The sequence below is a fragment of the Panthera pardus genome, unplaced genomic scaffold, assembly GCF_024362965.1.
Source record: "Panthera pardus isolate Hobbes unplaced genomic scaffold, ASM2436296v1 HiC_scaffold_10, whole genome shotgun sequence".
In the NCBI taxonomy this organism is placed as follows: Eukaryota; Metazoa; Chordata; class Mammalia; order Carnivora; family Felidae; genus Panthera; species Panthera pardus.
In genome coordinates, this window is record NW_026526655.1 from 33,163,489 (window position 1) to 33,189,570 (window position 26,082).

General features: G+C 35.8%; 1 protein-coding gene across 1 annotated transcript in view; it reads right to left on the reverse strand.

Moving 5' to 3' along the window:
- The window catches only part of BMPR2 (bone morphogenetic protein receptor type 2), a 199,580-nt gene that overhangs the window by 8,405 nt on the left and 165,093 nt on the right, over positions 1-26,082 (reverse strand). The window contains exons 10-12 of the mRNA XM_019436577.2: positions 20,214-20,350; positions 4,858-5,030; positions 1,378-2,657 (exon numbers count right to left, since the gene is read on the reverse strand). Of these exons, the coding sequence (XP_019292122.1) occupies positions 1,378-2,657; positions 4,858-5,030; positions 20,214-20,350 (1,590 nt within the window). The remainder of the gene's footprint in view (positions 1-1,377; positions 2,658-4,857; positions 5,031-20,213; positions 20,351-26,082) is intronic.

Below are 26,082 nucleotides of genomic sequence, written 5' to 3' on the forward strand. Positions count from 1 at the left end.
CCCAGGCACCCCTTTACTGATTAATTTTTTAAGTAAGCTCTATGCTCAGCATGAGGCTTGAACTCATGACCCTAAAATCAAGTTGCATGTTCCACTGACTGAGTCAGCCAGGTGCCCCTCTACTGATTAATTTTTTTTAATTTTTTTAACGTTTTATTTATTTTTGAGAGAGACAGAGACAGAGTGTGAGCGGGGGAGGGGCAGAGAGAGAGGGAGTCACAGAATGTGAAGCTGGCTCCAGGCTCCAAGCTATCAGCACAGAGCCCGATGCAGAGCTCGAACTCACGAACTGTGAAATCATAACCTGAGCCGAAGTCGGATGCTTAACCGACGGAGCCACCCAGGTGCCCCACTACTGATTAATTTTTGAGACCTAAATCCCTTCAGCCCATTTTGTAGTCCTTGGCAACAACCATATAATATGACTTTGAGTTTTTTCATAAAGTGCTGTCAGTCTAAAACATAAATTGTTTTGTATAATGATGACTATTAAAGATTTTGGTGAGCTCTCCTGTCTTGTGTTATAACCTCTTTATAGCCAGAAACCAAGTATCAAGTTATTTGTTTAGATTTCTAGGGGACCCAACGACACAATGCTATAGGCATGTAGGAGGCTCAACATGTAACTCTTGAAAAAGATGACACTAAAAAAGCAAAAAACAAGAACAAGTTTGTTTTTTTTTATAGTGACTTTTTCTGAATTTTCTCTGGACTTCTCAGATTTATTAAGGTTAGTCTGATAAAATCTACATGTGTCTAAAACAGATGTTAATATACTCAACAAACTTTCAAAAGTTCTACTGGCATCATTCTACCTGGAGCTTTTTTTTTTTTTTTTTTTTAATGTTTATTTATTTTTGAGAGAGAGAGAGAAACAGAGCATAAGCAGGGGAGGGGAAGAGAGAGAGGGAGACAAAGGATCTGAAGCGGGCTCTGTGCTGACAGCAGACAGCCTGATGCAGGGCTCAAACTCACAAACTGTGAGATTATGACCTGAGCTGAAGTCAGACATTTAACTGACTGAGCCACCCAGGTGCCTGTTACCTGAAGCTTCTAAACTTGTATTTACTTAATCTCAACCATTCACAACAAGTATGTAAACTGCATTATAAACCAGGAGCTATATAAGGTATGTATTAAGTTGGTAATTAATTATTCTGACTATTGTGACATTGACTCATTATCAGCAACAAAAAACTACTTTTTTTCTTTACAATAGTCTGATCACTTTTGAGGTTCAACCAAGTAGTTTATTTTATTTCCAAAAGTGGTAAAAATAAGTAATTGCTAGTTGAAACACATTTTGATTTTATCTAATTAATTATTTAAATGGTCCCAAAAGACAAGCAGGAGAGATTAAATGATCCCTGCACTTACACTGCAAACTGCTGCCATCAAGAACGTTTGTGGCTGAAAGATCCAGAGAATTAGGCCTCTGTGCTTTTCTGGGCTTTGATGGTCCAGGATCTGCTACAGTGCTTGAAACACCCTGCGTAAGATCATCTTGCTCTGAACATGGATTACTGTTGTTGTTATTGGAATTAGTTCGGCCACCTTCCAGTGGCCGTTCCCTCCTGTCCACAAGACGATCCAGAACACCTTCATCATGGCCAGCCTGTTGCTCTCGTCTCAGTAAAGGTTCATGCTCATCAGGACTGGAATTAATATTCAGCCGGGTATCCTCACCAATGAATTGATTCTGCAGCATTTCTTGGCCCCTATGTGCCACTGTGTTGGTTGTCTGGCCATTTGGTACTGTCCCATTAACATACTGGGTAGCGGCAGTGTGGGAGTTAACACTGTGGTTTCGACCTGCCACACCATTCATTGTGACCGTCACCACATGAGGTTCTGCAGCATTGATTGTATTCATCTTGGCAACTCCAGTTTCTACTTGTTTCAAGTTTGATTTGTGCTTGCTGCCAAATTTCAGCCGGGGCTCCTTGGTTGAATTTTTGGTGTTTAAAGGCAAACTAGTAGGTCTCTTAGGAAGATTCTGTTGCTTGGGCAGAGGATAGATCTGAGTGGGTGGAACATCAGGAATTAAACATGCTTGGCCATTTGCAGCTTGAGTGAAGTCCTGCTGTCCAGTCACTTCTACTGCAAGTTTTATGAGTGGGTAAAGCAAGCTAGAACTGGTACTGCTCAGTGGGTCTGGTCCACTGAACTGTTTAAGAGAATGCTCCATGAGATTCTCATCAGAACTTTCCTTGAGGTTCTTATCAACTTCTTTTGGGTCCAGCTTGTTGGTCTCCAAGTCTTCTTCTGTCAGTTGTAAGCAGACAGGGGTTGGCCCAATTGGTTGTGAAACATTTGTGGCATGCAGATTTGTTTCATCTGAGTATGGCATCTCAGATATAGTGGTCATGCCAGTGCTTGGAGTGAGGCCAGTGGTGTTTGTGGTTGTTGTATTGGTGGATAGGCTGGTGACGCTTGTTTCAGGGCTGGGGATTCGAGCTTGTGCTTGCTGTCGTTCATAGTTAATTGAATTTCGGTTCTTTTCCCCTATAGTCAAAGGTGTGCTAGACATTGAATGCTCAGAGGAAATATTCTTCACAATGCTGTCAGTATGATGGATAGAGTCTTCAATGTATGAGGAAGAAGAATAATCAGGATAAGGGCCAATCTTTGGCACGCGCCTATTGTGTGACAGGTTGCTTAAAGAAAGAAAAAAAAGTGCCACATTGAGAATGTAAATTTAGGACAAACTGACCCTCCAAGTTTAAGACCTCTGATTTTAAAGTATAAAATGCCCTTCATTTTATTCCTAACCCATATTATTCTAGAAGTTATTCTAAAATTCTGATCGCATAATCAAGTATCAATTAATAACTTGCTAAATGATAGTTTTATATTATTTAAGACTACTGAAAAACTTATGTCGATCTAGATATGATTTTCATAGATGTTCATTATTTTGATTTATAGGACTTAATTTAAAAATGTCCCCTATAGTTTTGTAACACTACCAAATATATTTTTATGAATTGTATTCTTGCACAACCGGACAAAGTTTCATGAGAGGAGGAACCATGGTGTATATTTCTTTTGTACTCCTACAATCCTAGATACATCATTGTGGCTACTCAACAAATACATTACCAGTTAAGTTCCAATGGCCAAATGGTATAAAGAATATAAGCGTTTAGGTTGTTCTAAAGTGCTTCCATTAAGAGGCAGTGTAGCAATAGAATGTATCTTCCTGGGGGTAAACTGAGCCGTATCAATGAAAGTCCTACAGCCTAAGAGTATAATGCAGAGTGAGACAGATAAAGGAACAACAATTCAGAACTGCTCTCCAGTTCTTCACAGCCATCAACACCCACTGAGAGGGATGGTTTTTGAGCATTACACTGTAACTTATTTAGGTTATTTAAAATAAAAGCCAGGACTAGCTTTAATTAAACAATGGCAACATTAATGGATACAAAATGTTATAGGAGAAAAGCAGCAGCTAAAGGAAAAGAGGTGCTATAAAGAAAGACTAATAAAGTTATGAGGGGAATGACAGGAAGGTGAAGAATAAAAAAGCAGCTGTACTGCACAAGGAAAGGACGTCTGGGTAAGGTTCAAAATAATGAAACCTAGAGTAGAATGACTATGGGATGAACCATGATTTAGGGGAAACTATTTAGAAGTGACTGGACATGAGAAACAGCATGTAAAGCATAGAACCGAAGGACTGTGGGGGGCAAAAAATGGGCAATACAAGCAGGGTGGAGTAGCATCAAGGATTTCTTCTTACCATTCAGGAAAAGTTCAAAAGCACTTAAAAATAAAAGCAACTGACTCTTGAGAGAGGTACAAGTAACATGCTAGAGTATAAAGAAAATACAGAGATCAGGGAAGACAGAAGTAGAAGACTATCCCCAGGTATGCATAGAGTGAGAAAATTTGTATTCAGAATTACTAGTTTTTACCTTCCTTGACTTGCTGATACATAAGGAATAAGGGTTCACATGCTGAAGCTAATTCAGTCTAAACATAAGCAGTATAAACCCAATTTTGGGTCTATAATTCATAATACAAATTGCTCTTAGAAATTAGAACAATAGAAAATAGCAAAAAAAAAATTATTCAATAATCAAGTATATTTTTATCTCAGTTTTCTCTGGTAACACTTTCCTGGGTGCTTTTCTGAAAAATTTTTAACATGTATTAAATAAAATGATAACTTTGTGGGAAAATCCCCCCCCCCCAAACATGGAACAAAAAAAGTTCCAATTTTTTAAAGAAATTTTTTTAAAAGCCCATTTATTTAGAACCAAAAATCATAGTTCTAACAGAGAAATGTCTCATAAAGTAATATTCATGATGGGATAGAAAGACCTTATGAATTGCTTTCATGTAAAAGTAATAAAAGTATATTCTATACAAAAGAGCATTGGATAGGAAGGCTGGGAATCTTAGTCTCCAGTGAAACAGTGGTTAGATACACAGGTGAGTTCATAGTTTTATTCTCTCTTAAAAAAAAAAAAATTAAAAATTAAAAAAATTTTAAAAAGCAAGAGAGAGAGGGATAATAACAACCAACGATAAATTAGATAATTTATGTAGAAGTGCTTATAAACTTTTGGAACTATGAAAGTGTTTTGCCTTTATATTTTAGGGAAGTAGGAGTGTTAGTAAGGACTAGTCTCTTTTACTATATTTTGAGATACAGAAAAACATAGATTCCATCTTGTACTTCTACCAAGCAAAAATCTCTGTGAAAAAACAGGCATTGAAAGAAAAATTATAATGTTAAAGTATATGAGTTAATCATTGCCTTATTAGAGTGGTTTAATAGCATTTTTTTTCCTATTCTCTGTTTAGTCTCAATTTTCAATATTGACTGATGAATGCCAAAGCTCTTACCGTTCATTTTGCATAGCAGTAGACATGGGATTGACTGTTGGGCTCACAGATTTGTTTCTTTCCCAAATCATCATAAGTTCAGCCATCCTCTCCTCAGCACACTGTGCAGTAAGCCTAGCTTCTGCATCCTGGTCCCAACAGTCTTCGATTGTCTCCTTGAGTGACCTCACTGCCTGTAATAAAGTAAATGTCAAACAGTAGATCTTTAAAGAAAATTAAGTATTGAGATTTTGAGTGACATGAGATAAAAGAATGTTCTTTAACCAATATTTTACACAGCTATCATAAAATATTTTAGACTTCAGAGATTTGTAAAGGGTCACATTTCTCAAAAGATGAGGAACAGCTAAGCAAGCAGGGTTTAACTTAAACTCCTAAAGAATTACCCATAAACGTAAACAGTTGTAAAAAGTTACATGGTTCGCCAAGGTCACAGGTTTATGTCATTATTCATTCACAGGACTGTTATTTCGATCAATAACCATTAATCTCACTTCAAAAATGAGCTTTGAATTTGATGGAATTTTGGCACGAGGCTATCTTCAATCTCTAGGTGAGCTTTTTTACTATTAGTAAAGTACATTCTAACTATGAAATTTAAAGGGTTGGCATTTTCTTATTCTTTAAACTAGTTTCAATAGTAGTATCTAAAGCAGTCTTATTCTGTAGTATTCACCCAAATCAGTAGTGAACAATAGTCTCCCTTTTGGGGAAAGTTGGTTTGAACTTCCTTTTAAAAAACAGATTCTGGGATGCCTGGGTGGCTCAGTTGGTTAATTAAGGGCTCGACTTCAACTCAGGTCATGACCTCGTGGTCTGTGAGTTCAGGCCCCATGTCGGGCTCTATGCTGACAGCTCAGAGCCTGGAGCCTGCTTCAGATTCTGTGTCTCCCTCTCTCTCTCTCTCTGTCCATGCTGTCTCTCTCTCTCTCTCTCAAAAATAAACATTAAAATAATTTTTTTTTAAGTAAAAAACAGATTTTGTGTATTTGACAAACTGTCCATCCAGAATCCTTTCAGACTTGTTGTTATTAAGCTTGAAAGTTTTTCACCTGCTGATATTCATAGTTATTGTGCCTTTAAAACACATTCAAAAAAATTAAGGTAATGGTTGTCAGATTTAACAAATAACAATATACTACTTAATTTTAATTTCAGATAACTGACAAATAATTTTTAGTATATATTCCATGCAATGCTTAATCTGAGCATTTTATCTCATAAGCCTATTTTAAGCTAAAATCCTTGTTAGCAATCTTGGCAACATTTTTTGTGTTTTCCTAATAATCTCTGTTCTTGACAAACAGATCCAAACCTGTAGGAAATTTGATAATATTTATTCTGGGGATAGGCTAAATGAATACCTGCACCACGGCCCACCCCTGACACCATCTTTCCTGTTCCCTTGGGTCTTCTAAGCTGCCTGCCTCAGTGCCACAGCACAAATCCAAGACTATATCTTTTAAGGCTGAAATTTATATTGAAATTTTTTTACGTTTATTTATTTATTGAGAGAGAGAGAGAGAGAGAAAGAGAGAGAGAGAGAGAGAGAGAATATCCCAAGCAGCCTCTGCAATGTCAGTGCAGAGCCCTATGTGAGGCTCAAACCCATAAACCATGAAATCACAGCCTGAGCCAAAATCAAGAGTTGGATGCTCAACCAACTGAGCCACCCAAGTGTCCTGAAATTTATATTGAATTTTGAAATCTATTTTAATATATGTTCCAGGCTCTGACTACTGAGTAAAATTCAAACAATATAGATATCAATTAATAATCTTCTCATTAAATAATAATCTACCTATTTCTCAAATTTTAGAAGAACCTGAAGAATAGATACTGATCATACAGAGTTTAAGGGCAACTGTGTAACCTCCCTGAGGTAGAAGTTTGGTGTTTATGTTAGAAGTAAAGTTGAATCTGTTATTTATGGTAGTTATGTTCTACAAAGTTGCTATAAATGCTGAATTAGTGAACACTGAACCATTGTTCCTGGGGGAAATACGGGGTTAGACTCCTGTGAGCCTCTGGCCACAAGATTTTTGCCAACTGATCAACACATAATCTTGTTTTATTTGTGTTTCTGTTTAAAGACATCTTTTTTCTTAAAGTTTATTTATTTTGAGAGAGAGAAAGTGTGGGGGAGGAGAGGCAGAGAGAGAGAGGAGAGAGAGAATCCCAAGCAGGTCTGCATGCACAGTGAGGCTAGAACCCATGAACTAAGAGATCATGACCTGAGCTGAAGTTGGATGCTCAACCAACTGAGCCACCCAGGCGCCCCCCTGTTTAAAGACATCTTTAAAAATAGTTATTAATTATTAACTATGCTCATGGCCAATAGCACTCTACATAATCGCCTAACAAAGTAAATCTAGCATACATTTTTCTTCTTCAAAAGGCACATCACAGCCTTTTAGTGCTTCGGAGCACTGTACTCAGCACTTCAGCACTACATGTGGGGCTATTTTAACCCAGAAATCACTAACAAGATGTCCCAAATGTGAAAAATATGCTAAACAAATGCCAAAAAGGACACTTGTTTATAGTATAAGAGATGAAACAAAAAGACAGAGTGCCTTGTTGATTTCATTTGGGAAAATATACATCTGATGACTAAAGTTTTTTGCTGCTCTGTGTACATCCATGAATGACCATAAAAGCGTTCAGAGTACTGATTTGGGGATTACAAATCAATTTTGGCAGGTAGTCAAATTCCAAATATGAAATCTGTAAACATGAGAAAAGACTGTATGTAATGGATTTAAAACTGACTTGGATTTGAAGACCACAAAGGAAGTTCAGAAATCAACTTAATTAACTTTTTAAATAAACACACCTCTAAAAACTAGTTATACATTTATCTTAGCGGATTTTGATATTGGTTTGATAAAATGAGTTTGTCTCCAGTTATGAAATGAGAATTTTTTCTTTTTATTTTGAAATAATTTCAAATTTACTTCCTTGTCTTTCACAGCCTTGACATTTTTGAGGATTATAGGACAGTTACTTTTTAGAATCTCAGGATTATAGGCCAATTACTTTTTAGAATCTCATGGTTAGATTCAAAGTTTGAAACTTTGACAGAAAAATCACAGAAGGGATGCTGTGTTTTTCTCACTGCATCTTATCATGTGGTTCACAATTTTGATTTGTCTCATTACTAGTGAAGTTACCTTGATCACATGTCTGAGTTGGTGTCTGCCAGGGTTCTTTCTCTATTGTAAAGTTCCATTTTTCCCTTTTATATTCAATCAGTGGGTTTTTAAAAAACTTTCATCAGTGTTTTTGGGGTGGGAGGAATACTTAAAGTGTCTGTAAATATAATGTTCTCTATACACTTTTCACCCACCATTTTTGGCATCTCAATGTTTGTTGGCTGAATTTCTGTGATGATTGCTAGTTACAAGACATTTAAAAAATGATAGTAAACACAAAATAGAAATATGGACAAAGGGCACATAAACAAGAAGTACAAATGCCTTATAAAATATGCAAAGATGTTTAATCTTATTCACTATGTTGAGGCAGTACAGTGTAGCATTTAAGAATATTAGTTCCGGTTTTGTAGCAAGAGTGCCAGCTCAGTTAAGAACCTGGCTTCAAATCTTGGCTCTACTACTTACTAGCTGCAAATTAAAACAAGATCCATTTTCACCTATAACATTAACAAAGATTAACAAAGGTTCCTATCCATCAACCATCTGTTCTCCTAATTTATAGGCAACCAATGTTACTAGTTTCTTGGGTATTCTTTCAGAGAAACTTAATGACATTTTTCTTCAAACAAATACCTGTCATACACACAAATTTATAGCTCCATTCATTACTAAACATAAAGTGTAACACAGTGAAGTGTACACAGTGAAATCTTTCTAAAGCAAAGATTTGGACAGCTTTCCATATAAAACTGAAAGAGACTGTTCTTCCCCAAACAGAGCACTTTCTATTGCACAGAGTCCCATTCACCAATTGCTGGCCTAGAAGACTCAGAAATACCAAAATCCAAGCAGCTAAAAATTGTATATTGACTGTTCTCTGTATCTGAAGTTAAGAGAGACATGGGATGAGGCTCTGTTTATTACTTTTCATTATACAGTTGGGAAATAATTTTCAAAAAACTTTTTCAAAAAGAGACCCCACCCTCCACCAAAACAACTCATCAAGGCATTGTCCTGGATGTAATGAAAATTTGATAAACAGAAACCTTGGTCTCTACCTCTATGAAGTTTCCATTTTTATGACAGAATCATCACTGATGCATAATAATACATAGTGGTTAACAACTGTTGAGATCTTACTATGTACTAGACTGTGTTCTAACTCATTTAATTCTTTTAAATTTTAAGGAGGCTCTATGCTTAATGTGGGGCTTGAACTCATGACCCAGTAATCAAGAGTTGTATGCTCCACTAGACTGAGTCAGCCAGGAGCCCCTAATTCATTTAATTCTTATTTGAAGTAAGTGGGAATTATCATCCCCACTTTTCATATGCAGGAAAAGAGACCGAGAGGAGAAATTAGGGTACACATCTAGTAAGTGGCAAAGCTAAGGTCAAAGCCCAGGCTGCATAGCTCCACAGTTCATACATTATCGTATGTTGAATGCCTCTAAACTATGCTGATAGAACACAGCCAGTTCCTAGTGAATAAATGGGTTCTATTATAAAAGTTGTAAGTTGATTTTTTTTTGAGAAAAATCTTTGTAAGTTCTAAACAAAGTATAAATAATGATTAGTAAGTCATTTACACAAGTAAAGATTTAGAAGTAAATTAATATAATGAAATAGGGGAAGGGAAAAATAAGAAAAATAGCTGAGAATTTAAAGAGGTTGACTACAAACAGGATTCTGAGGTCCTGAATAACGATTTGGTCATAGATGGTTGTTCTAAAAGTAAGTAAAGCAATACTGAATGTCCCAGAGTAAGTAAAAAAATAGAGAAGAGAAGATTAAGGAAATAAACTGTATAGAAACAGAAAAATTAAGTCACCACTGGGGAGTTAGTTTAAGGTCTTTAAACAAATATTGAAAAAGGATTTGACAATTTAGATGAAATGGACAAATTCCTTCAAAGACAAGACATAAACAACAGATGACTTGAATGGCTTCTGTATCTATAAATACGTAGTTAAAAAATTTCCCATTGAAGTAAAAGCAAAAATGAACTATTGGGACCTCATGAAGATAAAAAGCTTCTGCACTGCCAAGGAAACAATCAACAAAACTAAAAGGCAACCAACGGAATGGGAAAATATATTTGCAAATGTCATAGGATAAAGGGCTAGTATCCAAAATCTATAAAGAGCTCACCAAACTCCACACCCAAAAAACAAATAATCCAGGGAAGAAATGGGCAGAAAACATGAATAGACACTTCTCTAAAGAAGACATCCAGATGGCCAACAGGCACATGAAAAGATGCTCAATGTTGCTCCTCATCAGGGAAATACAAATCAAAACCACACTCAGATATCACCTCACGCCAGTCAGAGTGGCTAAAATGAACAAATCAGGAGACTATAGATGCTGGCGAGGATGTGGAGAAACAGGAACCCTCTTGCACTGTTGGTGGGAATGCAAACTGGTGCAGCCGCTCTGGAAAACAGTGTGGAGGTTCCTGGAAAAATTAAAAATAGATCTACCCTATGACCCAGCAATAGCACTGCTAGGAATTTATCCAAGGGATACAGGAGTGCTGATACATAGGGGCACTTGTACCCCAATGTTTATAGCAGCACTCTCAACAATAGCCAAATTATGGAAAGAGCCTAAATGTCCATCAACTGATGAATGGAAAGAATTGTGGTTTATATACACAATGGAATACTACGTGGCAAAGAGAAAGAATGAAATATGGCCCTCTGTAGCAATGTGGATGGAACTGGAGAGTGTTATGCTAAGTGAAATGAGTCATAAAGAGAAAGACAGATACCATATGTTTTCACTCTTATGTGGATCCTGAGAAACTTAAGAGAAGACCATGGGGAGGGAAAGGAAAAAAAAAAGAGGTTAGAGAGGGAGGGAGCCAAAACATAAGAGATTCTTAAAAACTGAGAACTGAGGGTTGATGAGGGGTGGGAGGGAGGGGAGGGTGGGTGATGGGTATTGAGGAGGGCACCTGTTGGAATGAGCATTGGGTGTTGTATGGAAACCAATTTGACAATAAATTTCATATTTAAAATAAAATAAAATAAAATAAAATAAAATAAAATAAAATAAAATAAAATAAAATAAAATAAAATAATAAAAATTTCCCATAAAGAAAACTCCAGGCCCAGATGGTTTCATTAAGTCTACCGAACATTCAGGAAGGAGTTAATGGCAATTCTACCCAGGTCTTCCAGAAAATCAAAGAGGGAAGAATATTTCCCAACTTATAAGGGCATCAGTGAAAATAGCAGAGGAAGGAGACCAGGGAAAATTCTTCCCTGGAAGTACCAAAAATCCTGGTAAAAACTGTCAGAATTGGGGTGCCTTGGTGGCTCAGTCAGTTAAGCATCTGACTCTTGGTTTTGGCTCAGGTCATGATCTCGCAATTTGTGAGTTTGAGCCCCACATTGCGCTCTGTGCTGGCAGTGCCGAGCCTGCTTGGGTTCTTTCTCTTTCTCTCTCTCTCTCTCTCTCTCTCTCTCCCTCCCTCCCTCCCTCCCTCCCTCCCTTCCCCTCCCCAGCATGTGCATGTGCTCTCTCACTCTCTCTCTCAAAATAAATAAACATTAAAACCCCCCACAACTTAAGAAAAAAAACTGTCAGAATCAACCTTATTGAAGCTCTGAAAGTTGCTCAAATGTTTATAGCAACCAAGTAAAATATGAAGATGGTAGCCTGTGTTCCCCATGTGGGTATCTGGTCCCAGAGGGAGGAAAGTAATATTGTTTCCAAGATATTATGTTGTCTGTTTTGACAGGTCTATGAATTCCTTGAAGAACCCATGAGAGGGGCCTGTCTTTATTCTGCCTAAATCAGAACTCTCTCAGGAAAGAGAAGTAGATATGACTAAATGGAGAACATTCCTTGAAATCACTGAAAGTCAAATGAACAAGTGTTAAAATACAACAAGTGGGATAAAATACAACAACTGAGCCACAAAACAGAAATGCTGAAAGTGAGGGAGGAAAAGCTGGGGTGTTTGAGACTTTGGGGGAATGAGGGTTTTGAAAAGCTCCTGCATATACTGGGAAACCTAGAAAAGTCATGCATATATCCAGGATGGGATGCATGCTCAGAGAAGACCATAAGCTTTCATAACTGGCTGTCTTTAGGCTCAGCACTAGCAGAAAGTGAAGGCTAAAGCAGAATTGTAAAAGGTCTGGATAAATGTTAAAGGAGGGCCTCAACACAAGGTCAATCTGCAAAGACCCAAAGAGTCTTTTCTTTTCTTTTTTCTTTTTTTCTTTTCTTTTCTTTTTGCCCATCAGGATGTTAAAAATGTCCAGTCTTAAATAAAAAATTACAAAGCAGGCCAAAACAAAAACAAAAACAAAAACAAAAACAAAAACAAAAAACCAAGAAAGTATGGCCTATTCACAGGAAAAAAGAAATTAAAGAAACTGTCCCTGAGGATACAAAGATACTGGGGTTACTAGACAAAGAGTTGAAATATGCTGAGGAACAGAAACAAAAAAGAAATGAAGAAAAATAAACACAGCCTAAAAGATTTGTGAGACACCATCAATTTTACCCAAATACACATAATGGAAGCCCCAGAAAGAGATGAAAGAAAAAGGGGCAGAAAGAATATTTGAAGGAATAATGGTCAAAAACATTTTAAATTTAATAATAATTTAATAATAATAATAAATTTAATAATAGAAATGAATCTACACATCCAAGAAACTCAATGAACTGTAAATAGGAAATACTTGAAAAGATTTATCCTGAGACACACTAGAATCAAACTATAAAAAGCCAAAGATAAAGAGAATCTTGATAGCAGCAAGAAAGAAGTGACTTGAAATACACAAGGGATCCTCAATAAAAGTTAATAGCCAATTTCTCATCAGAAATCATGAAAGCCAAAAGGCAGAGGAATGATACATTTAAAGTGCTGAAAGAAAATGAGTGTTAACCAAGAATTGGGTTACACAAGGATTTCTAAAATATGAAAACAAAAATATATCCATGAAAGAAAAAATTGATAAATTGGACTCCAGCATAATTAAAACCATCTGTTCCTATAAACTGTTAGGAGAATAACACAAACTATGGCCTGGGAAGAAATATTTTTAAATCATGTATCTGATAAGGGACTTGTATTCAGAACATATAAAGAACTTCAAAACTTAACAGTAAGAAAACAATCCAATTAAAAGTAGGCAAAAGACTTGAACAGACATGTCCTCAAAGAAGGATGGCAAAAGCAAGTGAAAAGATGCTAAATATTATTAGTCACCAGGGAAATGTAAATTAAAACCATAATGAGATACTACTACATAACTATTACAATATCTAAAATTAAGAAGAATGGCCATACCAAGTGTTGGTAAGGATGTGGAGGACTAGATAGAACTCTCATGTACTGCTGGTGTGAATATAAAATGGTACAGCCACTGTGGAAAACTGTTTGGCACTTTCTCAAAAGGTTACGCAGACATGTACTACATTCTATTCTTAGGTATTTACCCAAGAGACTGAAAGCATATGTCCATACAAAGACTTGTATATGAATGTTCATAGGAGGTTTACCTGTGCTAGCCAAAAACTGGAAATAATCCAAATATCCACCACCAAGTGAATGGGTAAACAAATTGTAGCATAACCATTCAAAGGAATGCTACTTAGTAATAAAAAGGAATAAACTAATGACACACATATCAACATGGATGAATCTGAAAATAATTATGCTATGTGAAAGAAGCCAGAAAACAACAGTACGAACATATTGTAAGATTCCACTTATATAAAATTCTAGAAAATGTATATAAATCACTAGTGACAGAAAGCAGATCAGTAGTTGCCTGGTGATTCATAGAAAATAGAGAGAGGCAGGAAGGAGACCTCGAAAGGGCACAAGAAAAATTTGGGGGCTAACTGACATGTTCATAATAAGGACTGTGGTGATGGTCTTGGGTATACACATATGTCAAAACTTAATGAATTATATATCTTTTTAAAAAAAATATTTACTTATTTTGGGAAGAGCACAAGTGGGAGAGGGGCAGAGAGAAGGGAACAGAGGATCCGAGGTGGGCTCTATGCTGACAGGCTGACAGCAGCGAGCCCAATGTGGGGGCTCAAATTCAAGAACTACGAGATCATGACCTGAGTCAAAGTCGGATGCTCAACCAACTGAACCACCCAGGTGCTCCAACAAATTATGTATCTTAATATGTGCAGTTTAATCTATATAAATGATCTCTGTTTAAATGTTAAAATTTGTTAAGGAGATAAAATAAGATTAGAGAAAAATATAGATATTCAGGCAAAATCAGATGAGTGCTTCAACAAGGGACTCTAACTACAAATATATAAATAATGATACCCAGCATTTGGGTAAATGAGATAAAGGGGTTATCATTATTAACAATGATGAAGAAAAACAAGCAGAAAAAGTAGGGAAAAAAAGAAAAGAAACTTTAAAATCTTTCCCACCTAATGACAGGGAAAACGGGAAGTGAGGGCTCATGGACGGGTCATGACATGAAATTAGCTTAGTGGTTTGGGAAACAACATTTAAAACAAACAACTAGACCACTCTCCCCAAACTGAATACTCTAGGCTAGAATAGAAAATACCAAAATATAGAGTATGTAGTAAGGTTAAGTATAATCCTAAAGGCACTAGATCATGAGGTGCATGTGTATTTCTTAATGTAGATTGTGTGAGAGGGAAAAAAGTATGGGAAATGCTAAATTCCAGATCATAGCAAAAGTTTGCTGATTTGTCAAGAAGAGAATAGTAAAAGCTGAAATAAGTATGAAAAGAAGAAGGGATAGTTTCTGGGACACATACATAGTATATGTTAGAAGACTGGATTTAATGGGTGGAGAAAGAAAAGATTAGAGGAAAAAAAACAACTGAGGAACTTTCAAACTTTTACGTGACAATACATTGAGATAAAACTGTTGAGAAAAAGAGGTTATACAGAAATAAGACTAAGGAATAAAGATAAGCCAGACAAATGATTTCAAAAGGGGAAAGAGAATAAGCCAGTATTCAAAAGAGATTAAGAAACAGAGGCTCAGAATTTGGAAAAGAATGAAAAATATGAAGAATGGTGGTGTGGTTAAACAAATTATAATCTTGACGTTTTATGTATGAGAAAAAAGCTATTTAAAAAATAAATTTTGCCTGTAATTTCTTATTATTCCAATTGAAACTGTGTGTATGTGTGATTGTTACAACAGTTCATTTTTACTATAAACTCTGAAAGTTCAGGGGAAAAAAATAAGTCATTCATGAATCCAATATTCAGAGATAACTATGGTTAACATTTTCATGTATTTCCCTCAGACTATTTTCTATACTTCCATTTTTTATAAGAAAACTATTCCCCTCCCCCCTTTTTAAATGCCTATTTATTTTTGAGAGAGAGTGTGAACACAAGCAGGGGAGAGGCAGAGAGAAGACGACACAGAATATGAAGCAAGCTCCAGGCTCTGAGCTGTCAGTGCAGAGCCTAACACGGGGCCCAAATCCATGAACTGTGAAATCATGATCTGAGCCAAAGTATGATACTTAACCAACTGAGCCACCCAGGCGTCCCCTTCCCCCTTTTATTGCCTGATCTATTTTAGGTCCCTGGCAGCTTTTAAAAACTAGTTTTTACACTCATTTATATTTGGAAATTTTGAGTTTTGTTATTATAAAATATTTTTAAATTTCAATGCAATTATGAAGCAAAAATATCTTTTTTTAGATATAGAGGTATCTTTCTCTTTTTATAAACTATGCATTTTTTATATTCCTCTCTAGTATTGGATTGTGTTTACAGAGAAGCAGTTATATTGACTATAGCACATTAGACTTAAATGGATTCACTGGAAGTAAACCAAGTATTACTTATTCCCTACTTCCCTACTCTAAATTGGAGGCAAAAAGTTTTCAGGTAAATATGAATACGATGCATATCCTGTAATGGCAAGGTTATTAAGAGATACTTGAAAATAATGAGTCAAATTTCTTTGGTGAAATAAAATATTAAGATGAAGTATTTTACTAGATAAAATTTCATACAGAAATTTTTCCTTAAGAGATGCTTTACTGTGAAGCTAGCATACCTAGTGAATCCTGGTACGGGATTCAGCCTCACCTCTGCAAAGGCCTTTTTAAAGATCTGTCCCAGTTCCCAAACAGGGACTGCCGTTTAGAGGCAATCTTGGGCATATGTTTTTGGCAATAGGTCTTCAATTGCCTTGAAGAAGATGTCAATCTCATCTGAAGCGGAAGCCTTCCTTGACCAATGGACAAGATGACAAGTGGAGATGACCAATGGAGAAAATATTCAGTCTAACTCTGTATGGAAAAATATGACATCTCTAGCCTCTCTCTGACATGCCGCCATCCCATATAAGTGGGGATCAAGAATGAAAATACGCTAATCCTATGAAGACAACCTAAAATTAAAATGCAAAAATACATAGTAATATGATTTAAATTGCTTAATGAATTTTTCATTTTTGTTCTTTAACTATAGTCAAGAAAATTATTTGTACAAAGTATCAAAAATTCTGATTTACACCTTGAGAAATAATCGAATACCTATCACATTCTTTTTTTTAATGTTTGTTTTTGAGACAGAGAGGGAGAGAGAGAGAGAATGCACACACATGTGAGTGGGGAAGGGGCAGAGAGAGAGGGAGACAAAGGATCCTAAGCGGACTCTGCACTGATAGCTGTGAGCCCGATGCGGGGCTCGAACTCATGAACCGTGAGACCATGACCTGAACCGAAGCTGGATGCTCAACCAACTGAGCCACCAACGTGCCCCACAAATTCCTGTCATAGTCTTAAAACAAGAACAGATTGCTATGGAAGAAGCAAACACTAAGAATTTCTAGAAATTATAAATATAAGAGTGGAAAGTAAAATTTTAATGAACAGATAACCAATAGTGTGGTGAAGGTGAAAAATGAAAGAGTGATTTAAAAGCTAAAGCTGAGTAAATCTTGAACAATGTAAAACAGAACAAAAAAAAAATGGAAAATACAAAAAACAAATTGAGACCTGGAGTGTCAAGTGAACCAATATTTTGAGAAGGAAGAAATGGAAGAGGAGAAATAATTTTTTATTTTTTTTTATTTTTAAAGTTTACGTATTGATTTTGAGAGCGAATGACAGAGAGAAACAGCATGTTGGGGGTGGGGGGGTGGGGCAGAGAGAAAATCCCAAGCAGGTTCTACACTGTAAGCACAGAGCTCAAACCCATGAACCATGTGATCATGACCTGAACCTAAATCAAGAGTTGGATGCCTAACTGACTAAGCCACCCAGGCGCCCCAATTTTTTTTTAATGTTTATTTATTTTTGAGACAGAGAGAGACAGAGTATGAATGGGGGAGGGTCAGAGAGAGAGGGAGACACAGAATCTGAAACAGGCTCCAGGCTCTGAGCTGTCAGCACAGAGCCCGACGCAGGGCTTGAACTCACGGACCGTGGGATCATGACCTGAGCCGAAGTCGGACGCTTAACCGACTGAGCCACCCAGGTGCCCCTAAAAGCTAAAGCTGAATAAATCTTGAACAATGTAAAACAGAACAAAAAAAAAAATGGAAAATACAAAAAACAAATTGAGACCTGGAGTGTCAAGTGAACCAATATTTTGAGAAGGAAGAAATGGAAGAGAAGAAATAATTTTTATTTTTTTTTTTATTTTTAAAGTTTACGTATCGATTTTGAGAGCGAATGAGAGAGAGAGACAGAGCATGGGGGGGGGGGGGGGCACGGGGCAGAGAGAAAATCCCAAGCAGGTTCTACACTGTAAGCACAGAGCTCAAACCCATGAACCATGTAATCATGACCTGAACCTAAATCAAGAGTTGGATGCCTAACTGACTAAGCCACCCAGGCGCCCCAATTTTTAATAATACAAGAAAATCCCTCTGAATTGAAGAAACTTCTGAGTTTTCAAACTGAAAACCTGTCTACTGCAAAGCAAAATGTGTGAAAAGATCCACACCTACATATGTCCAGGTTAAATTTGATAATTTCAACAATAAAGTAAAAGTGTAAAAGCTTATAGAGACAAGAAAACAAGGACATAAAACAAAAAGACAAAAAATAATGAAATGAGATTAGATGACTCTGGAATTCTTAATATGTCTGAATGCTTGAGGACAATAGAGTAGTGATTTCACAGGAACCACTATGAGGAAAATGTGATTTTGATCTTGAAATCATTACCTGGCCAAATTATTATACAAACGTGAGGACAAGATAAAGACATTTTTGAGGGTGCAGGTATTCATACTACCCATGCTCATACTAACACATATCACTTAAAGAGGCTTCATCAAAGAAATAATGATTTACAAGAAAAAGAATGAGATTTTTTTTTTTTTAATGTTGCTTCTTGGTAGAATCTATAGAGAAGAAAGAAATTAAAAAGCGCCATATATATCAAAGAGAATCCAGTGGATGGTGACTTTTGAAACATTCTTTCTCAAGCAGCAGAGGCTTATATTAACTAACATAGGATTTTTACTTCCTTCTCTATGAGTCCAAGCACAATACTATATTGTACAGTGGATGTTTACATAATCATAATTCTACACTTTCTGATGTTTTTATTTTGAATTTTAGAGCAACCTGTAGACAAAACACAAATTATTTAATAATAGTTACAGCATTACAAAACTAGGAAAGAGCAAATGAGAGATAATAAGAAATAATAATAGATATGGTAGTTACAGTTATAATAGTAACCTCCAGAAGAAAAAGTTAGAAACAAAAACCAAAACCTCAGAACGCTGTTAACAGGAGTTACTTTTGAAGAGTGGTGCTAGGGATATGTAGTCTTTTCCTTTTCCACTTCCTTTTTTATGCCCTTCTATTTAATTTGATTTACCATGTATAGGTATAACTTTATAATTCTTTAAAAAATGTTTAAAATAAGAAATATAGGTACTACCATCAATAAAGGGTAATTCAATAATTAGGATATATCATACAATAGAATACTGACTAAATGGATAAAGAGATACATGACAGGTATTGACATGAAAAACTGTACATAAGCAAAAAATGATACTGGATAATGAAATGATCCTACTTATGTTAAAAATTATATGACAAAAAGAGAGACAGAGAATGTGTGTGCATGTGCGTGTAAATTTTGTAAGATATTTATAGTGCTGTAGCAACAATTTACTAAAATGGCAGAAGCCTTTGTAGATATTTTAGCATTTTAGACCACATTTGTTTTTTAAATATTTTATTTTTTTAATGTTTATTTATTTTTGAGAGACAGAAAGACAGAGTGTGAGTGGGGGAGGGGCAGAGAGAGAGGGAGATAGAATCCAATGCAAGCTCCAGACTCCGAGCTGTCAGCACAGAGCCTGACGTGGGGCTCAAACTCATGAACTGTGAGATCATGACCTGAGCCTAGTTGGACGCTCAACCAACTGAGCCACCCAGGCACCCCTAAAGATTTTATATTAAAAAAAAATTTTTTTTAAATGTTTATTTATTTTGGAGAGAGAGAGTGAGACAGAGTGTGAGTGGGGGAGGGTCAGAGAGAGGGAGCCACAGAATCGGAAGCAGGCTCCAGGTTCTGAGCTGTCAGCACAGAGCCCGATGTGGGGCTCGAACTCATGGACTACGAGATCATGACCTGAGTTGAAGTCGGACGCCCAACGTACTGAGCCACCTAGGCTCCTGAGATTTTATTTTTAAATAATCTTTACACCCATCATGGGGCTTGGACTCACAACCCTGAGATCAAGAGCCACATGATCTACCAACTGAGCAAGCCAGGAAGGCCCTAGAATGCATTTTTTAATAAGCAGAATTTAAAACATACCTTGGTTTCTTTTTTAGGTAGTTTAAATTTCTATTGAATATGTAAGTCTGCACTAATTAACATTTTTGGTACCACTCTCAAGAGAGTAAGATGGAATTTCAATAATGTTTAAAAATATTAATCTGTTAATTATTCCAGCTGTTATTCAATTTGGCAAGCTCAGACACAATTTAGTCTCTCTAGTATTTTTACTTGGAAAAAACTACATCTGAACCAAAAAGAGGACTTTTTTATATTGAAAATTTTGAAACTGTATAACATCATAAAAGTCAAGCAAGGATTTTTGGCATTAGACAACTCTAAAAACTATTAACATTAACAGTCTATTTTTGCTTCAAACAACATTAAAACATATTCAGTCTTAAGTCCTCTTTTTAATAATTAAGTTTTTTTCTTACCAGGCTGTTTTCTTTCCAAGCTTCTGGGAATTTGGGTCTCTGTTTTTCCCTAGACACCAGAACTTGCATATCTTCAAAAGTGGGATGGTTTCCAACTTCTGTCTGAAAAGCCATCTGGTATTCTGGTACAGATTCACCTGTGTATTTTTTTTAAAAATGGATAAAGTAAAATTTTCAATTATTATAAAATGATGGAACAGGAGCAGAATTTCTGATACTAAGTAAGCAAAGAAATTATGTCACAATCTTTTTTATTTTTTTTTTAATCCTTTGGGCCTATTTGGAAATGCAAAAGAGATCCTTTTGTGGGTTTAATACAATATTAATTAATAAAGGTTTTAACTAAAATAGTCTTTGATAAATTAAATGTCTGTTGATAAATCAAGTGGTAGTTTCAATAATGGACATAGCTATTTTTAAATGGCTTCTAGAATTACTAAATTGGGGGGGATTATTACATACATAAGGTGCATTTAATACTTGAAAATGCCTGAATTCTTACCCCATACAGGGATTGAGGGTGGTGAATATAAGGAGAAAGCCCAGGATATAGTATAACACATGTCTGTAGAACCAAATGTAAGTGTCTAGGATGTATAGTCATCATGTCTTAATATGTCACTGGCTCTATTATAGTCCAGCCAGATTGTATCAAATGTCACAAAAATTTTTATGATAATGGCCATGACAGAAAACTCAATATACTGATTTTTTAAAAATCCCTAAGAAGTAATATCTATATCAAGGATTTTTAAGTATCATTAACTATTCTACCACTATTTAATAACCCTATTTATCACCCCTAAGCACAATCGGCTGCTCGTGATAAGAAGCTTTGATTTTTACAAAATGTGATCAAATTAAACTTAGTAAACATACTGTGCCATACAGAAGACCGGTGGGACAAGGGTCAGAATACCAGTGGTCTAGTTAAAATCTTGACAAAGAACACAGGAGAGAGACTCTTCCTGTCTGCTGGCCCCAGCCCCCAACCCATTAGAGTGACAGGATAAATTAGAAGGAAGAACACCAGAATGCAGGATAAGGCACTTAAGCTCCAATCGTGTCTTCATCTCTACCCTGGAAAAGTCATTTAACTCTTCTGTGTTTTAGTTTTCCTGTCAGCAAAATGGCAATGTCTGTCTTCCTTATTTCACTCACATGGAAATAATACAAAAGTTATGATGACCAGATAGAAAATACTTTATAAAACATTTATTTACGTTTTATGTTTCAATTTTCAATTTGGATATTCAAAAACCTATAAACATTTTCCCTCCACCAATATTAAAAAAGATTACATTACAAAGATTAATTTTATAATTTATGCAACATAACCCAAAATTTTTGGAATGTTGCAGTATCTATACAAATGATATTTTGTAACTAAAGATTTAAGCAAATACTTATTGTTTTTTAAGTTTATTTATTTATTTTGAGAGAGAGAGAAAGTACAAGTGGGAGAGGGTCAGAAGCGGGGTGGGGGGAGGGGGGAGGGAGGGAGAGGGAGGGAAGGAGGGAGAGGGAGAGGGAGAGGGAGAGGGAGAGGGAGAGGGAGAGAGAGTCACAAGCAGGCTCCATACTGTCAGCACAGAGCCCAGTGCGGGACTCTAACTCATGAACCATGAGATCATGACCTGAGCTGAAATCAAGAGTCGGATGGTTAATTGCCACTCAGGCACCCCTAAGCAAATACTTACTGTTGACAATCACCATCAATATTGAACTTGAAAGACAAAACCAGAAGTTTTAATCCTGCTAGTTAGTATATCACTTTTGTTCATGAAACCTCATCTAATAAAACCTCAATCCATAATATTTGTGAACCAGAAGATATTTACTAGTACATCATATCTGTTTCTCTGAGACATATACACAACACATATAGATGTCTTCCAAGTATTATTTATTAGTCACTTTTTTTTCAAATGCTGGTTAAGTAGAATAACTAAAAATTCATAATTTTACTTATTTGTTTTAAGCAGGTCTAAAATATAATTAGAAAACCTACTAAATAAAATTGATACACAATCTTGTTTTGTGAATGAAATGACGTTAAGAATTGCAAATTTCTTTTTTTAAATTTTTTTTTAAGTTTATTCATTTTTGAGAGAGAGAGACAGAGCGTGAGCAGGGGAGGGGCAGACAGAGAGACACACACACAGAATCCAAAGCAGGCTCCAGGCTCTGAGTGGTCAGCACAGAGCCCGATGCAGGGCTCGAACTCACAAACTGCGAAATCATGATCCGAGCTGAAGTCCGATGCCTAACCAACTGAGCGACCCAGGTGCCCCAGAAGAATTGCAAATTTCTAAGAAATCTTCATGGTTCTTAATCTAATTGTTCAATAGATACTTGTTTAGAGCTAACTTAGTATTAGGCACTAGGGACACAAAGATGAATGTTAATGACATCATCATCATGAATTATATTAGTCTTACTGGGTTTCCTTAAAACTTTATAAACATTGGATTGCTCAAGGGAGGTTTTATAATCCCATTTTCTTTTAAATTGTCCAAAATAGATCAAATATCTAGAATATCAGATACCATTCCCTGCTTCTCACCTCATTTGCTATTTGTTAATTATGTCTCTAAGCAGTTAGGAACATTTTAGTTCCCTTCTTAAATTATGCTTATTCTTTCTTCCTTTTTCTTTCTCTTGCCTTCCTTTTTTATCTTCCTTTCATATTCCTCCTTTATATAAACATTGCAGCATTTCACTCTTTCTTTGTAATACAAACATCTAATTCATTTATTCTGCATATATTTTACAGCGAGAATCAGTCTACATTACATAGTGTTTACATTTAATAATAAAGCATGTACTGCATTTGGAGGTGTATCATATAAATCTGAAAAAAATGTTCTCCAAAAATGTTATAATTATAACATGCTATTCTCTATGCTTATTAATATGTTTAAGGGATCCTTTTTATTCAACTTCCATCCCGTTTCATTGTTAACATTTTTAAGAGTATCTTGTATCTTCTTCCTGTGCTTTCCTAATACTTTTCCTTCCCATACTCTGATATTTCCGTCTTCTCTATTCCACAGAAACTCCTCTAAGAATACTAATGACCTCTTGTTATTTAAATTCAAAGATCATTCTTCAGTTCTATTTCCTTTTGACCTTATATTACATCTACTGCTATCAATCTTGGTTCTTAACATTTTCTAACACTGACTTCCAAGATACTATGATTTCTTGTGGGAGATGCAGGAGAGAAGCATCAAAGGAAAAGACTCCAAAAGGGAACGGCTGGAGAAGGTGCAAGGCCTTAGGACATGTTTACACAGCTGAACATGGCTGTGTCAGTAAGGAACCCCTAGAGCCATTAACATTGTCCAGGGTCGATCCTCCTTCACACCTGACCCTTCCTAGTGTTACAGAAACCAATTAACTCAAAATGTAACCTTGAAAAGCTAAACCATTAGACTTATTAACACTCTTGCTTAGCTGACTTTATGCACATAGTCTTTAGCAATTATCCTAATAAAAAGAAGCTTCATCCTGGAGTTGGGACTCCAGTATGAGGACCTTCACTTAACTGCACTTTGTTTGCAGACTCATCTTTTGCGACTCCGGCCATACTCCCTACAACAATTTCTTAGTTTTCTCACTATTTTTCTGACCAACAGTCTTCTAAACTAACCTACTGGTACAGGGAGGTACCCCAATATTCAGTCTTTACGCAATAATTTTTTTCACTCTTCATTTGTTCTCTTAGCAGAGTGCATCTACTCATAAGTTCCCATTTACCATCTTTACATAAACAATTTCTAAATCATTTCACTTTTAGTTCTCTCAACATCCTTTTTATTTAAAAAATTCTTTATTTTTTAAACTTTTTAGAATGTTTTATTTATTTTTGAGAAAAAGAGAGAGAGAGAGAGAGAGAGAGAGAGAGAGAGAGAGAGAAACTAGCAGGTGAGAGGCAGAGAGAGAGGGAGACACAGAATCCAAAGCAGGCTCCAGGCTCTGAGCTGTCAGCACAGAGCCCAAGGCAGGGCTTGAACTCATGAACTTTCAGATCATGACCTGAGTTGAAGTCAGATGCTTAACCGACTGAGATACCCCGGTGCCCCTTAAAAATTATTTTTAAAAACTTTCTTCAGCTGTCCATCAATACCCCATCTGAAAGTCTTCATAATTGGAGAAACTCATATTTCCAATATAAACCAATATTTTTTCCTAAGTTCCTGGCTGCCACCCTCATTATTTCTTAGATCTCGTAATATTTCTCAGTTCCTTAGATTTTCTTCCAATAGCTAAGCAGAACCACACATTTCTTCTCTCCATTTCCATATCCAAGATTATAAGATCTCTTACTGCAACTCTCATTTTTTTCCTTTATTTTTATTTTCATTGTGGTTAAATATACATAACACAAAATTTACCATTTTAACAATTTTTAAGTGTATAGTAAGTTCTACAGCAGTATGTTAATAATGTGCAACGATCACTACTACCCATCTCTAGAACTTTTCCATCTTCCCAAACTGAAACCACGCATCCATTAAAATAGTAACACCTTATTCTTTTACATGTTTTTAAAAGATGCTTATTTATTGATTTTGAGAGAGAGAGAGCATGTGCATGCACACGAATGGGGGAGGGGCAGAAAGAGAGGCAGAGAGAGAATCCCAAGCAGGCTCCGAGCTGTCAGCATAGAGCCTGACACAGAGCTCGATCCCATGAACCATGAGACGATGACCTAGGCCGAAATTAACAGTCAGACACTTAACCAACTGAGCCACCTAGGCACGCCTTACCTATATTTTTTCTTTTAAACTATTGTTGTTGTTGTTTTAAGTAATTTCCACTCCCAGTGTGGGGCTGAAGTTGTGACCCTGACCCAGAGATCAAGAGCTGCATACTCTGATTGAGTCAACCAGGCACCTGTCTTTTTCCTTTTTAAACCGCCTCTAGTTCTATTTCAATTCAAACTACATATCTGCTAATCTTCTGCAAATAAGATTTAATTGCCTTTCCATTTTCATACACCTGATATTGTTATTATTTATCAGGGCAAAAGCAATAGTTATTCTTTGAATGCAGTAATTGTTGAAAAAATATTGCTGATGGTAATGTACTAATGCTGGTTTAAGAATTTTACTCAGTCATGTTTCTAAAAAAACAAAAATTCTGAATTAGGATATATTAAAAATATCTGTGGTCTAAATTCCAGTAATATAAATAAAAAGTTTCAAAGTTCTAATAATGCTGTGATACTACTGAAATTCTGCTATGCCTAGAAAAACACCTCAACTGAGTACTCTGTACTTCCAATTAACTAGAAAATATACTTCTAAAGAATAACTGCCTAACCTGTAGTTAATCTAAGTAATTATTAATTTATTTTATTTTTAGAATTATAAACTACTGCTAAATGTTTACTGTTTATAAAGCAAAAACAAAACAAAACAAAACAAAAAACAAAAAACACCTCAACCCCACTACTAATCTTTGTTATTATTAAATAGTTCCATTATATAGTTTGTCCAGTGCTGGTTCAATTGACCATTTTTCCTTTTTCTATACTTTTAATGGTATTATTCCTATAAGATAGAAGCCATATATATCAAGTCATTTTGTACACCATCTAGCAGAATGCAATGCACACATATTGGTAGTTAAAGTTTTTATAGGACAATAATGAGAGTAATGTAATCCTAACAAAAAGAGAAAAACTATAAACTCATTTGGTTAATTAAAATAAGCCTTAAATAAGCATTCGTATTAAATGGGTATTCCTTCATTGAAAGGAAGGAAGGAAAGCAGGAATCAGGAAGTCAAGAAGGAAGAATGAAAAAAATAAAGGAAGAAAGAAAGAAAAAAGTGTTCCAATGGTAAATTCATTGTTTCT